The sequence below is a fragment of the Bison bison genome, unplaced genomic scaffold, assembly GCF_000754665.1.
Source record: "Bison bison bison isolate TAMUID 2011002044 unplaced genomic scaffold, Bison_UMD1.0 scf7180017864181, whole genome shotgun sequence".
Lineage (NCBI taxonomy): Eukaryota > Metazoa > Chordata > Mammalia > Artiodactyla > Bovidae > Bison > Bison bison.
This window is the reverse complement of record NW_011494753.1, coordinates 1,940,963-1,957,058: the sequence shown is the minus strand read 5'-3', so window position 1 is coordinate 1,957,058 and position 16,096 is coordinate 1,940,963. Positions and strand designations below refer to the sequence as shown.

Genomic DNA, 16,096 nt, shown 5'->3' with positions numbered 1-16,096 from the left:
CAGGATGCTCTAATGCTCCAGTCTTCCCCTAGTGCTGGACCTTGATCCAGAAGGTCCCTCCTCCTGGCAGATGAAGACCTACCTGGGCTGGCTGCCCTCCTCCCTGGCTGGCCCTCTGAGAGGGATGTCGTGTGTGGCCCGACTACAGGTCCTGGGTGGCCAGCAGCGGTGTGAGGGGTTCTCCCCGCTGTGTCTTCCTGTGGAGGCGGCGGTGGCAGCAGTTCTCTGGCTTCCTGTGGTGTAAACAGGAAGTGAGACTGTGTCAAAACGGTAGCCTCCAGCTGTGAGAAAGCAAGGAGCCCTCTGATTGGGACTGGGGGGCCAACATCAAGCAGCTTTAATGAGAAGTCCAATAGCAGCCCTGGTGGTCAAGAGGGTCCTTTCCTCCATGGCGCTGTCTGCATGGGTGACCAGGGAGCTGGCACCTCCTGGAGGCCCAGAGCATCCCTCTGCTTCCTGGACACATGAGCTGGCATCCAGGACAAGGGCTCATGCACTTGACACATGTGAAGATCCTGGGGCCCCTGTGACAGGGAGAAGAGGTCTGGGGGTGGGAAATAGGGCTGGCACTGCTTCATGTATCACTACATCTGGCCAAACTCCTCCTCCTCCCAGGGGGGAAGACAATGAGGCAAAGATCTGCCTCCCGAGTCTTCACTAAGTTAAAGTTAGACACCTTAGAGGAAAATTTGGATCTGTTGCTTTCTACATTGTGATTTATTATTCAGTTATTTATGGTCTTCCTTGATGGCAAGTGGTAAAAAAAAAAAAAGTTCATCTTCCAATGCAGGAGACCTGGGTTTGATCCCTGGGTCAGGAATATCCTCTGGAGAAGGAAATGGCTACCCACTCTAGTATTCTTGCCTGGAGAATCCCATGGACAGAGGAGCCTATCAGGATACAGTCCATGAGGTCACAGAGACCTGGACATGACTGAGCGACTAGACAACAAACATTCAGCTATTTAGAAAGGATGTTGTGAAGGATGACAGAAACTCTGAAACTGTGCCATTGCTCCCCTCTGCTGCCCCCAGGGTGACCTGATCAGTCTAGGGCAGGACGCTTTTCCCATTAAGCATGAATGTGGCCTCAGGCTGCTTCACAAACCAGTTCAGGGACGAGCTGGACCGAGCACCAAGTCACTTTCTAATGCTTGAGTAGAGTTTGGGTTTTCATACAGCATGAAAGAGATGTTGCCAGGGCCCAGAGGCAGGGACCAGCACCAGTTCTGTCCCAGAGTGGGACAGAAAGCTTCCCAGGAGAAGTGCTTCTTGTCTGGCTCTTGAACAAAGGGTAAGAACTTTCCAGGCAGAGAAGCCAAGGAGAAGTGTTCCAGAGAGATAAACATCCATGGTAGAAGGAAAAAGCAGACCAGCAACCCAGAAAGAAAAGAAGGCCAATATAAAAATGATGCTGTATAGGGCTTCTCTGGTGGTCCAGTGGTTAAGAATCCACCTGCCAATGCAGGGGACACGAGTTCGATCCCTGGTCTGGAAAAATCCCCTATGCCTCAGGGCAACTAAGCCCATGTGTCTCAACACTGAAGCCAGAGTGCCCTAGAGCCCATGCTCTGCAACAAGAGAAGCCACTGCAATGAGAAGCCCACTCGCGCAACTAGATAGACCCAAAACAGCCACAAAATAAAATAAATATATAATTTAAAGAAAGATGCTGCCAAAATTTTTCTGCAGGGGAAATACTCTGCCATACTGCAGTTGATGGTATGTCTTTTCTGCTATTTCCAGGGTCAGGTGGAATGATGGGCTGGCTATTAGACAAGGCTGTGAGCTCCCTTCCAAAAGGAAGGAAAGAAGGAGGAACAAATGCACCATGTGGGACTAAAAGAGAAACTGAAAACATTTGTGGCCTGAGATTTATATCTACTTTGTCAATAAACATTCTTTAGGAAGTATAATTCTATACAAGTTAGAAATGTGTTCACCAAGCATTGTCCCAGCCCAGGGTTCCCTATTTAGAACCAAGTTCTATGGTAGCACTTTGGAAACACTGAGAGACCAACCAACCCAAATGAATCACTGTGTCTCTTGAATTAGTCCTTCATAAAAGCAAGGCTTGGTTATGAAATTAGAAGCTTAAAACATCAGACTGATGGTATCTAAGCCACTCATCAGCAGAAAAAAAAAATGACGTGTCTGAAATTTAACTGCACCCAGGGAACTCGGCACCCTGTCTATATCCGTGAATGGTTGACACTTTCATAGGCTGATGCCCTGGGTACCAACCACAGTGGTGAAAGCAACTTTGCATGTTGGAATAGACTCAGATGTGTTTTGTCTTTTCATCAACACACCTGATACTGCACCCTCTTCATGGGAGATTTTTTTTCAATTAGCTCCAGAAGTAAGATTGATTTCACTTGACTTTTGCTGTAAATAGTTTTTCCTGGCATAGTGCTTGGCAGTGAATGATGGAGAGAGAAGGGAAAGAAGACAGGAGATGACTTAGGGGAGAAAGTGATTTTTAACCAAAAGTGGTCATTGAAGCTGATTTTCTAGAAGGGAGAGAACTGGTCCTCTGTTGAAAGAAATATCCTGAAGGTCATTTTGGCTGTGGAAGTCCCCTTGAGTTACAGTAGGTGAGAAAGACTTTGGGGTTGTCATAAAAGCTTGAGAAAGGTCATGGGACCCTGGGGAGGAAAGACTGGAGGAGGTGGAGGGTGGAGGACAGACAGACAGACAAAAGGAGGAGGAGGAGGGGCTAGAGGGAGAAAGGGAGGAAAGAATGGAGAGATACTACACACTGGGACCAAAGAGAAAAACACCCAGTGAGAAATCCCCAGACATGGTGGAGGATATTTTAAGAAGAATGACATGCAGCAAACAGCCCCTGTTTTTATGGTGCTGTCGTCCCTTCTCTGCACCCCCAACACCCAGGAAAATAATATGGTGCTGGCTGTGCTTTTGTAAAAGGCTGTGCAAGGGTCTGTGGACCATGCGGGACAAAGCAGAAGGACAGAGAATTGCAGCTGTGGAAGTGCGGAGGGTGCAGGCAGGAGCGACAAATGCTGAGGAGCAGCCAGGGTGGCAAAGACAGGGGACTTCTGCCTGCAGCAGGGTCCCTGTCTGCCTTCTTCTCCCGCAGCAGCCTCGCCTGGGGAGACTCCCTCCCCATATCTGGTCCAACCCGGCCAGAGGGCACAAGAGCATCACCAGGGCAGCCCCTGTGACCCCCACAGACCCCCTCTGGGTCTCCAGGAACAAAGTAGATAGCCTGGCTTCCCAGCTTCTGTGTTCCTAATTTGCCCTCTGGGACTCACAGGTCTTAGGCTCAAAGGAAAATGAAATGTTTGCTTAAAATGGGGGTGCACAAGGTGAGGGTGTCTGTTCTGAACCCTTAACTGGACAGAGACTAGGTATCTTCAAGATTCATAAGCTGTCTAGCTGTAAGTTCATTTCAGTAGCAGACCTCACAAGTATTTGAGGTCAAAACCCTACCATGTGTTTAAAAATTCTTTTATACCATGTTAATAAAATACTCATTTGCTTGGAAAGAAAAAACAAAAAAAGGAGCAGGAGAACACAGCACCCCCTCGGCATCTCCACCATGAATTGCTAATGAGCCCACATCCTGCCAGCTCTCTGCAAGATGGTACTTCCTCTTCAGTAACCTGGCTTCCTCTCCCTCCTCTGCTCTCTCCTCCTACTCAACACCTTCCTTTCTGGGGTTTCTTACTCCTCCTGAAGCTTCCCAACCCTTATCACAGACTGTTCGACTGTTCTAGGGGATTACCAGAGGCCCCAGTTCTACCTACCCTGTGAAATCCGCCGAAGAAGAAGTGAAAGACAACGAAGCCTAATGATAAAGTGACCCACAGGCAATGTGAACTTGAGCAAGTCCCTCGGCTTTCTCTTTGCATGAAAGGGACTCTTATCCCCAGATGGTTGTCTGGCTTAACTGAGACAGAGCACAGCACCTGGGCCTAAAAACGGCTCAAGATACAGCAACTGCTTGGCCATGAGCCTGCCCTCCTGTGAGGGAGGGGGATGGAGCTGCGGAGAAAGGAAACGGAGGTCTGCAGGGGTGTCTGCAGACCCCTGCAGGGACAAACTGTCATAGCAATGAACACAGATATGCCTGAGAGCCCGTTAGGCATCCGCTCGGTTGGTTCCTTTGAATCCTCACCTAGCCCATGGAGGGAGCCTCTAGATTCAGCCCCAGGGACTTCCCTGGCAGTGCAATGGTTAGGACTTTGCCTTCCGGTGCAGGGGGTATGGGTTCGATTCCTGGTCAGGGGGCTAAGACCCCACATGCCTTATGGCTTAAAAAGCAATATTGTAACAAATTCAATAAAGACTTTTTTAATGGTCCACATAAAAAAATAATCCTGGGGTTTCCCTGGTGGCTCAGTGGTAAAGAATCCACCTGCTAATGCAGGAGATTTGGGTTTGATCCTTGATCTGGGAAGATTTCACATGCTGCAGAGCAACTAAGCCCACATACCACAACTCCTGACCCTGTGCTCTAGAGCCCAGGAGGCTCAACTGCTGAGCCCACATGCCCTAGAGCCCATGCCGCTATTACAATGAGAAGCTCACGCACCACAATTAGAGAGTAGCCCCTGCTCATTCGCAACTAGAAAAAAGCCTGTGCAGCAATGAAGACCTAGTGCTACCAAAAATAAATAAATAAATAACTTTAAAAAATCCTAATGCTTGTAAAGATAAAATAAAATAAAATTTAAAATAAACTTAGACCCAATTAACAGATAAGGAAACGGAGGCTTAGAGACCTGTGAGAGCAGCCTTGCATTCCAGTGTGTCATGGATGGCAACGCAGAAGTCATTCAGCAAGATTGGGGCTTCAACTGAGGTCTGCCAAGCTGCAAAGCTCTCTCTCTGAAGTCAGCTTTAAGCTTGAGCCCAGTCCCTTCTCTCTGATGGAGGAGAAACCCTTCCTTGCCCTCAGCTAACACTCTACTAATGCCCCAGTTCAACACTGCTTGATGCAAGAGAATGCTCAACCCTCTCTTACCTGGCCACAGGTGGGCAAGGTGTGTCCAGAAGGGCACAGGGAGTCCTTTCTCTCTTCCAGACTCTTCTGAGGGTCACTGTCACTTTTAAAGTATTTTCTGGGTGGAGGCTTGGGCTTGGAGGATGTAGGTTTTCTCACCAAAATCTCAAAGGATTTCTTGAGTCTCAGTGGTGGGTGGCTGCCCTGGCTTGCAGGGAGGGGCAGGTTCTCCTGGGGGTGCCTGGATGAGGCCCCAGGAGGCACCCCTGGTTCCCGCCCCAGGGGCAGGCTGGGGTTGTGCACACTGACTTCCAGATCAGAGGGTGGCTGCTCTCCACTGCTGCTGGGACTGCCCCCGGGGGATCCTGACATGTAGCTGCTGTCGCTGCTGGAACGGATCATGACCTTCTGCGCCCGGCGATGCAGGGGTGCAGAGTTCTTGTCCCGCTCCTTTTCCAAGGTGGGCCGCCCGTGCCAGCTGCTCTCCAGCCTTTTGACACCTGCATTGGAAGCACAAATGAAACCCCATCCCTGGTCTGGCTCAGGACTACTGCCAGGGGTACACTGCTTGCCCAGGCTGTCTGCTTCTCCCCGGAGGTCACTTCGGAGTGAAGCTCAGAAATCTTGGGTCTGGTATCCAGCACCAGTGACATCAGGCTGGGAAAATCATTCAAATTTTCTGAGTCTCTAGGCGTAAAGACGGAGATGCATCCCCAAGGTTGCCCTTCAAGGAAGGGCTTGATGTCCTGGCTGTCAGCCCCTTCAGGGACCACCTCGCCCGAAAGGCAGCCCACCTCCAATGCCTGATGGAGATGCGGCTAGAAAGACCCAGCCAGTTCTGCACACAGGACACCTCCAGTGGGCCGTGTGAGCTCCATGGCTGGGTGGAAGTGGTCTGGTAGCGGCAGTCCGGTATCATCTCTGCTCAACTGGCCCCTCTGCTCAGCCCTGAGACCCCCCCTTGCTCCCATAGGTGTGGAGCCTCCAGATGCTTCTGAATCAACATTCTGACCATGCCCCATTTCAAAGCCTGCTGGCCTTTGGGGGAACCCAAACTTCCACCCTCCGTTTCCTATCTGTAAAACGGAGATACTCATTTCAGGATCACAGGACATTTGGGGGTTCAAAATCAAAGAGAGAAAATGTCCATGAAGGCGCTTTGAGCATTGTACCAAGAGGTCAGGGCTTTCATGGTGGCTCAGTGGTGAAAATCCCGCCTGCCAATGCAGGAGACTCAGGTTCAACCCCTGGTTTGGGAAGATTCCCCTGGAGGAGGAAATGGCAATACACTCCACTATTCCTGCCTGGGAAATCCCATGGGCAGAGGAGCTTTGTGGGTTATAGTCCTTGGGGTGGCAAAGAGTTGGACATGACTTAGTGACTGAACAACAATAACCAAGAGGTTACCTTTCTTTCCAAAAATGAGGATGAAGCAAGGCCAGAAAACCACTGTGCCTTAGCCAGACTCTCCTCTTCCTTTTGTCTTCCTATGCAGCCCTTCCTCCTGGTTCTGAGCCCCCTTCCAAAACCCTGTCATATTCTGAGCATAGGGCCAACCACACACCCTCCACTGACTCTTCTTTGTCTCTAGTAGTAGAAGATGCCCCTTCCCTAGCATCACAGATCAGAAGAGTGTGAGCAGACCGAGGCCCAGGCTCTCGCTCAAATGTGAGCACATTCTGCAAGTCCAGGAGCAACAGGCGAGCCCCACAGGCGAGCATCTCAGACTTCAGTACAGAATCAAGGCCAATCAAGCTCATAATTCAAATCGTCTTTAGAGAAAAAGCTTTTCTTTAGCTTTTTACTGATTTTAAAATAAAAATGCATCTTTGTTTAAAGTCAGCTGCAAAAAGGAAGAAATGAAAGCAAAAATTCACCCTCAGCCTATCAGAGATAACCGCTGTCAAACTTTTTTTCTCTGTTCTCCTCCCTTGAGCATAGATGCATGTTGAGTGGGTGGAAATGGAAGAAAACCACTGAAATAAAATTCTGGGTCCTGTCCTTCTGTCTGGACACTTTCCAGACTGTGTAACATCCTTGTGAATATCAGTACTAAAGCCTGCACATTATTCTATAATATGGACATTCCACAAAGACTTGGCCAATGCCCACCAGCTGTACATTGGAGTTGGCCAGCCTGGTTCCCATCCCAGATCATCTGTGTACTCCATGGCTGATCTGGGGTAAGGGAGCCTCTCAGGACCCCACATTTTCCCAAAAATATGCATAAAAATTATATGGGAAGATTCAGGGGAATAGTGTATTAAATAGCATGCCTAACACGATTAGAACTCAATACATGTCAGAAACTTTATTAATAGATATTATTCTTTATAAGGAGCCTATTATCATGGGCTAGCAGTTGAAATCTCAAATGCCTATAGGGACAGAGGTGAGACAGGCAACCTGGTAAAATAAGGTAACAGGGAATGGTGAGGACTGTAAAGAACTAGAGAAAGTTTGTGGATTTAAAACAATTCAAATTCAGACGATTTTAAACTCTCGTGCCTCCGAAACAAAGCAAAATGTGACCCCAATTTAGCTGGTGGACTGCTAGCTTTCAATCCTTGTCTATGAACCAGGCTCATCTGTGATGACTACTATGTTCCTGGGGTAGAGAGTGAGTTGGTGGCTAGACTCAAAGCTTTCTAAGAAGACAAAGATGCTGCAAATGCAAGTTCATTGTCTCCTTACCTTCTAGACTCCACTGGTGCCGCTCCTTTCCAAACTTGACATTCTCCACAGCCTGGGCCACAGCTTCTTTGAGCTGCTGTTCAGAAACCTGGAAAATTTACAGCACCTCCTCAAGCAAATAGTGGGAACTTCTGCATCAGGTTTTGAGTCCTGTACCAGTTCCCTAACTGGGCCCCTGGATTTTGCTGTCTTTCATTCACACCCACTCTACAAACAGTTGACATTCCCAGAAACACCCTGGGCATCACTGGTTCCCTAGTATCTTATGGACAAAGTCCAAACTCTGTCAATAAAGGGATTCTCAAGGTGGCCCCTCTGAACTCCCTAACCTTCTCCACTACTTGCTGCCAAACTGGGCAGAGTTACCATTTTAGAGTTTACCTCTGGGGAGTTCTTCCACACTTAACGCTGCCATGACATCATCATCACCTTTATTACCAACAACAATGATGTCATAACTGGAACCCTAGCCATCTTATTGTCACAGGTAATTAATCCCTTTGAGTAATAGTTAAAAATATGAGTTCTGGAACAAACACACTCATGTACATGTCCCAGTCCCCTCATTTTGTAACCACACACTCACACAAGGAACTGAAGCTTCTAACCCTCAATTTTTTTTCCTGCAAAACAGTGACAACAAGAACCTACTTCACAGTAAAATCAGAGGGTTTTTAAAAAGAACTTTTTGGACACCAAAAGCACAAGCAACAAAAGGAAAAAAACAGATAAATTGGACAATCTCAAAATGAAAATATTCTGCATATCAAAGAACTATGAGATAAATGGGACAGAAAATATAGATACAATTGGATGATGAAAAAGAAAAAGATAAAAAGAAGAAAAAGAGACAAATCAGATAACATCAAAATGAAAATATTCCCTGTATCAATCAACAAAGGGCAAAATCAGTAGAGTGAAATGGGACTCAGAATGGGAGAAGACTTAGGCAAATCAGATTCCTAACTCAACAGCAAGAACAATCAAACCATCCAAGTAAAAATGGGCATAGGATTTGAATAGATATTTTCCAAAAAAGACAGACAAATGGCCATCAAGCATGTGCAAAGATGTTCGATGTTAGTAATCTTTAAGGAAATGCAGATCAAAACCAAGAGATAACTTCCCTGGTGGTCCAGTGGTTAGGACTTCCCCTTCCAAAGCAGGGGGTAGAGGTCTGGGAGCTAAGATCCCACATGCCTCGAGGCCAAAAACCAAAACAAAAAATGGAAGCAGTATTGTAAAAAATTCAATAAAGGTTTAAAAAATGGTCCATATTAAAAAAAAATCTTAAAAAAAACCCCCCAAAAACACAATGAGATATCACTTCACACCCATGAGGATGGGCAGGTGGTCCAGTGGTTAGGAATCAGCCTGCCAATTCAGGGGACAGAGGTTCACTCCCTGGTCTGGGATGGTCCCAACTGCCTCAGGGCAACTAAGCCCATGGGCCACAACTGCTGAAGCCCGCACACCTTAGAGCCCATCCTCTGCAATGAGAGGAGCCTGTGCACTACAACTAGAGAGTAGCTACTGAACAGCAACAAAGACCCAGTGCAGCCAAAACTAAAAATTAAGTCGTTAAAATAAATAAGTAAACAGAAAAGCGCTGCTGCTGCTAAGGCGCTTCAGTCGTGTCCGACTCTGTGCGACCCCATAGACGGCAGCCCACCAGGCTCCCCCATCCCGAAAATGACAAGTGTTAATAAGGATATGGAGAAATCGAAATACTTGTGCTTTGCTGGTGTGAATGTAAAATGAGACAGCCAAGATGGAAAACAGTATGGCGGTTCCTCAAAAAATTAAAAATAGAATTACCGTATGATCCAGCAATTCTACTCCTGTATATTACCCACATAGAATGGAAGGCAGGGACTTGAACAGATATTTGCACACTCAGGTTCATAGCAACAGGATTCACAATAGCCAAAAGATGGAAGCCACTCAAGTGTCCATCAACCAATGAAGGGGCATGCAAAATATGGCCTCTACATAAACAACGGAATCTTATTCAGCCTTCAAAAGGAAGGAAATGCTGACATCGTCCATAGCACAGGTGAGCCTAATGGACACCATGCTAAGTGAAAGAGCCCAGTCACATATGACACCACTTAGATGAGGTATGCAGAGTTGTCAAAATCAGAGAGCAAACAGTGGGAACTCTGGGACACAGTGGGAGACAGAAAGTAAGTAGAAGAGTCATCTCCAGAGGGGAGAATGAGGGCTGTTTAAGGGGTAGAGAGTGTCACTTTGGCAAGATGAAGAGTCCTGGGAATGGCTGATGGTCATGGCTGCAAAACAATGTGAATGTCCATCACGCCACTGAAGTCCATGCTGCAAAATGGCTAAGACTGGGGACTTCCCTGGTGGTCCAGGGGCTAAGACTCTGTGTTCCCACTGCAAGGTTCCATCCCTCACTGGGGAACCAGATTCCACTCACAACTAAGAGTCTGCCTGCCGAAACAAAGATAGAAGATCCTGCGTGCGGCAATTAAGACCCAGTGCAGCCATGGGGTTGCTAAGAGTCGGAGACGACTGAGCGACTTCACTTTCAATTTTCACTTTCATGCATTGGAGAAGGAAATGGCAACCCACTCCAGTATTCTTGCCTGGAGAATCACAGGGATGGGGGAGCCTGGTGGGCTACCGTCTATGGGGTTGCACAGAGTCGGACACGACTGAAGCGACTTAGCAGCAGCAGCAGCCAAATAATACATAAATATTTCCTCCAGCATGCTTACTGTCAGTGCTCACTAACTAAGCAGGGCTGTGTTTGAACCCTGCCACACAGGCCTGTGGGGATCTTATCCACCATCCCCTTCTCTATCCTATTTCTGCTAGGAGTCAGTCATGTCATCCAACCATCTCATCCTCTGTCATCCCCTTCTCCTCCTGCCTTCAATCGTTTTCAGCATAGGGGTCTTTTCCAGTGAGTCAGTTCTTTCCATCAGATGGACAAAGTACTGGAGCTTCAGCTTCAACATCAGTCCTTCTAATGAATATTCAGGACTGATTTCCTTTAGGATTGACTGGTTTTATCTCTTTGCAGTCCAAGGGACTCTCAAGAGTCTTCTCCAGCACCACAGTTCAAAAGCATGAATTCTTCAGCACTCAGATTTCTTTATAGTCCAACTCTCACATCCATACATGACCACTGGAAAAACCATAGCCTTGACTAGATAGAACTTTGTCGGCAAAGTAATGTCTCTGCTTTTTAACATGCTATCTAGGTTGGTCATAGCTTTTCTTCCAAGGAGCAAAATTCTTTTAATTTCATGGCTGGAGTCACCATCTGCAGTGATTTTGGAGCCCAAGAAAATAAAGTTTCTCACTGTTTCCATTGTTTCTCCATCTATTTGCCATGAAGTGATGAGATTGGATGCCATGATCTTCGTTTTTTGAATGTTGAGTTTTAAGCCAACTTTTTCACTCTCCCCTTTCACTTTCATCAAGAATCTCTTTAGTTCTCTTCGCTTTCTGCCAAAAGTGTAGTGTGATCTGCATATCTGAGGTTATTGATATTTCTCCCAGCAATCTTGATTCTAGCTTGTGCTTCATCCAGCCTGGCATTTCAAATGATGTACTCTGCATAGAAGTTAAGTAAGCAGGGTGACAATACTGCTTGACGTACTCCTTTCCCAATTTGGAACCAGTCCATTGCTCCATATCTGGTTCTAACTGTTGCTTCTTGACCTGCATACAGATTTCTCAGGAGGCAGGTATAGTGGTCTGGTATTCCCACCTCTTTAAGAATTTTCCACAGTGTGTTGTTATCCACACAGTTAAAGACTTTGTCATAGTCAATAAAGCAGAAGTAGAAGTTCTTCTGGAATTATCTTGCTTTTTTGATGATCCAGTGGATGTTGGCAATTTGATCTCTGGATCCTCTGCCTTTTCTAAAGCCAGCCATTATCAGCCTTAAAGGTAACTGCCTGCTGGCCTGTCTAACTACACACCCCCCAGGGCCTCCATCTCACCAGTCCCCTACTGAGATCATTCTTGTTGAGTTCTGCCCCAAAGTCACAGGTGTTAGGCCTCCTCAGAAGTGGAGCCCAGAACCAAGATCACCTCTGAAGCTGACTGAGCCCCTCTGGCTTTGCCAAAAGCCTCCTGATCATTACTAACAAGCTTCCTGACTCCCAATTAGGCAAAGATGCCAACTCCAGTAAATATCCTATAGCACCCCAACCAATCACCTAATACCAACCATCCAGCAGGAATTTTCTTTGTCTTGAGGCTATAAAAATTGGCTCTTAACCCATGGAAACTGTAGGCTCTCCCTGGTCTGCCAGGTCGGCCTGGAGGTTGGCCTGCTGTGCTCGAATTGCCCACATTATCTCTGCTCTTTGTTCTTAATAAACTCACTCCCTTCTGAAATGCTCTGTGTCTGGAAATTCTTTTCCAACTCGAGCTTGCACTGCCTCAACGATTCTCCTTCCTCCCAAGTCCACTCCCTTCTCCAGTTCTCTGTTCTGGCTGTGGTGTTGCCTTCACTATCTAAAAATACTCCAGTCCTCCTAGGCTCCCCTCTCTCTTATCCCAAACCTAAGCAGCCAATACATCTCTCTCTCTCTCTCTTTTTTTCTAACATCTTAGAACTGAAGACGATTTTTAAAATCCTTGTTGCTTGTCTCTTTCATTTATTTGTTTATTTTTTGGCCATGCCATAAGGCATGTGGGATCTTAGTTCCCTGACCAGGGATTGAAACTGGACCCCCTGCATTGAAAGTGTGGAGTCTTAACCACTGGACTGCCAGGGAAGTCTCCAACCAACAGATTTTGTTGATTCTTCCCAAGTTGCCTCCTGGTGCCCCTTCTGCTCTATTCTCCTCCCACATCTGCTGTTTAATTCAGGCCTCATCATCTGTTTCCTTCCTACAAAAAACTCCAGCTCCACCTACTCCATCCTGTCCTCTGCAGAGCAATCAAGGGGTAAAAAGAAAATTCTGAACATGTTACAGCTAGAGCTTCAGACTCCCCTAGCTCGTCACCACCCACAGAATGCAAACACTTAGCGTCCTGTGGAAAGCCCTTGGCATGTGACCCCAGTGCCTCACCAAACTCCATTCTCAACTCTCTGCTCCCATCTCTGCACCCCAGTCCCGAGAACCTACCCTTCCCTCCTTCCACGGCAGGTGCCTTCATGACTCTGCAACTTAACTCTGTGTCCCTGCTGCCTGGAATGACTTTCCACAAAGTCTTTGCCTGGAGAAAACTAACTTCTGGTACGTCTTGCTTTTATGTAACCTTCCCTTCTGTATGCCTGTGTTCCATAGTACTGATCACGCTGTATTGCAATGATTTCTCTACCAGTCTCGTGGGAATGTAGGGATCTGGGGGGCAGGACTGTGTGCTATGAGCTCACTCACTTCTCCCTGCGTGCCCAGTGTCCAGCTCCAGAGAGTCACATAGTGGGGACCCGCTGGATGCATGGATGCGTGAATCTCTTCTATCTGTTAACAGAAACTCTGGGTCTATGTTTTCCTGCCCTAGGGCCTGTAACTCATCCATGAGAACCTCCTGAGCTAATGCCAAGTGCCTCAGTGTCTAGGAGCTTGTCATAGGACTTCTGCTGCAGAAACCTATTACTACAGACACTTGGTTCAAACTCAGTTAACAATGTCTACATGTTCAGTCACTTCTTGTTCCCATGGGAATCCTGCGAGAGTGGGCCTAGGAGGGAGAGGATGCCCAGGGGGAGTCACCTGTGGGTCTGGATGGCGGCTAACCATGATGGGGATGGGACCTGGGTTACAGTGACTCAGGATGGTGTAGACTTCGTTGAGCGTCATGCAGTGAACGGGGAAGTCGTTGATCTCCACCAGCTCATCGCCGCATCTGCAAGAGGCAGCAACAGGGAGCCATCAGGCAGCTCATTCACAGGGCGTGTGCACGGCTGAGTCCCCAAGGTCCCACTTCTGCCTAGGCTGCGTTATGAGACCCCAAATTCACCATGCTGACCAAAGCAGCTCATCACACACACCCTTCATGCATGACCACAAAATGGGAGACAGTGCATCCCAAAGTGGGGCAACATTCACCACAGTTTGTAACTTTTTTCTGCCTTTCTCTATCTAACTTAAGCTCAAATGAGACGGAGGGTGTAGTTTGACCAGTGTAATGGATTAACCAATTAACCACAGGTAAACTGATCACGTCCTCTCTTGGGCCTTCTGTGTTCTCATACACAGAATGTTTAAGGGAATGAATGAATGGGATGTGCTAAAAGAGAGAAGAAATCACTGGTTGAGGTACCTGCATGGTGTTCATTCTTATAAGGCAGGAAATGGGCGGGAGACGAGGTAGAAAAAATAAGGCTGCTTTGATAAACAGGGGATTTGTACAAGCCAATTCCCTTGCTTCACACATGGGGAAAATCAGACAGAGTGAAATTATCTCAATACGATCTCACTTAAGGACTAAAAACTTTTTCTGTTAAGTGCCACATAGTAAATATTTACCCCACTCCAGTACTCTTGCCTGGAAAATCCCATGGATGGAGGAGCCTGGTGGGCTGCAGTCCATGGGGTCGCTAAGAGTCGGACACGACTGAGTGACTTCGCTTTCACTTTTCACTTTCATGCACTGGAGAAGGAAATGGCAACCCACTCCAGTGCTCTTGCCTGGAGAATCCCAGGGATGGGGGAACCTGGTGGGCTGCCGTCTACGGGGTCGCACAGAGTTGGACATGACTGAAGTGACTTAGCAGTAGTAGCAGTAAATATTTTAGGCTTTGCAGACCATACCATCTTTATGGCAACTCTGCAACTCTGATGTCATAGCATAAAAATAACAGCGTTAGAGAATATGTAAATGATGAGTATGGCTTTGTTCCAATAAAACGTTATTAAAAAAAAAACAAAAAACAGATGGTGAGCCCTCATTTGCCATCCTCTGCCCTAGCTGGTTATCAGCAGAGCTGGGACTGAAATTTAGGTCTCCTGACACTGATTTCATGGTTCCTGCTGCTGTGGTTGGCTGCTTCTTTCTTCTACATTGCTATTGCAGAGTTGGTTCCCCTTTCTCCTTCTCCTTGCTAAGAAAGCACACATATTCATTGCTGTAAAAGAAGACCATCGCCAGACAGCACCTGATGCCAAGGAAAGTGAAAGTTTGCAAAACAATCCTTATTCAGCTCAAGTCTAAGAGGGAAGACTATCTCAAAAGATTTGGACTAAAGCCATCACTCTGAGCCACTCTGTCCTAGGTGACAGCACAGCAGCTCAGCCAATCAGCTGTCACCCTCCTGCCTAGGATAGCAGCAAACCCATCAATAATTCAAGCTTGTACATACTATAGTGACAGGAAAACCTTTAAAATATGGCCAAACCCTGCTAATTTAGCAAAACCCAAACTCAGTAGAGAAGGTATACATGAAGATATATTATCTGGGATACATATAAATATATAGCATATGTTGCTGTAAACAGTAGCTAAGTCATGTCCGACTCTTTGTGACCCCATGGACTATAGCCCACCAGGATCCTCTGTCCATGGGATTCCCCAGGTAAGAATACTGGAGTAGATTGCCATTTCCTTGCCCCGAGTATCTTCCTGACCCAGGAACTGAACTTGACCCAGGAATCTCCTGCTTGGCAGGCAGATTCTTTACTGCTGAGCTACCAGCATATATCATATGCTCGATGACAGAAGATAAACCATATATGAATGTGGAACTGAGTATTCTAACAAGTTAAACTGGAATAAAATATTATTACTAGACTCAGATAAGTTGTTAAAAATAAAATTTAGATTTTTACTTCTCTTAGAAGTTATTTGTAAAAAGACATACATGAAATGCTGTATGAAAAATCTTTTGTTTGTGCTACCAAGAAACGGAGTTAATACTATTGATTTGCTTAGTAAGCTTTTTTTTCCATATAGACTACACAGGCAAACCTCCTTGAACCTCCTGTTTATGTCACTATACAATTAACATCAGTTACATCTGAATTAAAGTGTGTTCACTTCATGTTTTCTGTTTCTGGCCATTATTCTCCGAGACAATATCTCTTACATGATGACATGCGTACAAATTCCCCAGGATCTCCTTAAAATGGTGGTTCCGATTCAGTGAGTCGGGGAGGGCCCTGGAATTCTGCATGTCCAAGGGATTCCCAAGGGATGTCAATGCCGCTGGTCCAGGAACCACACTTTGAGGAGCAATTCTAAAGATCTCATCTTCTGATCAATCTCCTAACACACTAAGGAATTCCTGCCTTAAGACCTTTTCCAAAACATAGTCGGGACTTACCGCAGTCGACCGTCCAGATGTGCCACGGATCCTGGAGACAGCGTGTGAACAAAGATGCCAGAAATGCACTGGAAATAGGGGACACTGCACAGTCCGATGCCCAGCCCGACACCAGCCTCTGGAAGGCAGAACAGGGTGGAGGCTGGGGCTTGTGACTGCACTAGACCAGGTGTGCGC

At 46.8% G+C, this 16,096-nt stretch overlaps 1 protein-coding gene across 3 annotated transcripts in view; it reads right to left on the bottom strand.

Moving 5' to 3' along the window:
• Positions 1-16,096, bottom strand: part of IL16 (interleukin 16) — a 112,699-nt gene that overhangs the window by 16,236 nt on the left and 80,367 nt on the right. For all 3 annotated transcript variants that reach the window (XR_825553.1, XM_010843241.1, XM_010843242.1), the window contains exons 9-13: positions 15,920-16,037; positions 13,371-13,503; positions 7,666-7,753; positions 4,993-5,471; positions 83-233 (exon numbers count right to left, since the gene is read on the bottom strand). Coding sequence is in view for 2 of the 3 variants with exons in the window: in XM_010843241.1 (XP_010841543.1) it covers positions 83-233; positions 4,993-5,471; positions 7,666-7,753; positions 13,371-13,503; positions 15,920-16,037 (969 nt within the window). In the remaining variant the exon portion in view is untranslated. The remainder of the gene's footprint in view (positions 1-82; positions 234-4,992; positions 5,472-7,665; positions 7,754-13,370; positions 13,504-15,919; positions 16,038-16,096) is intronic.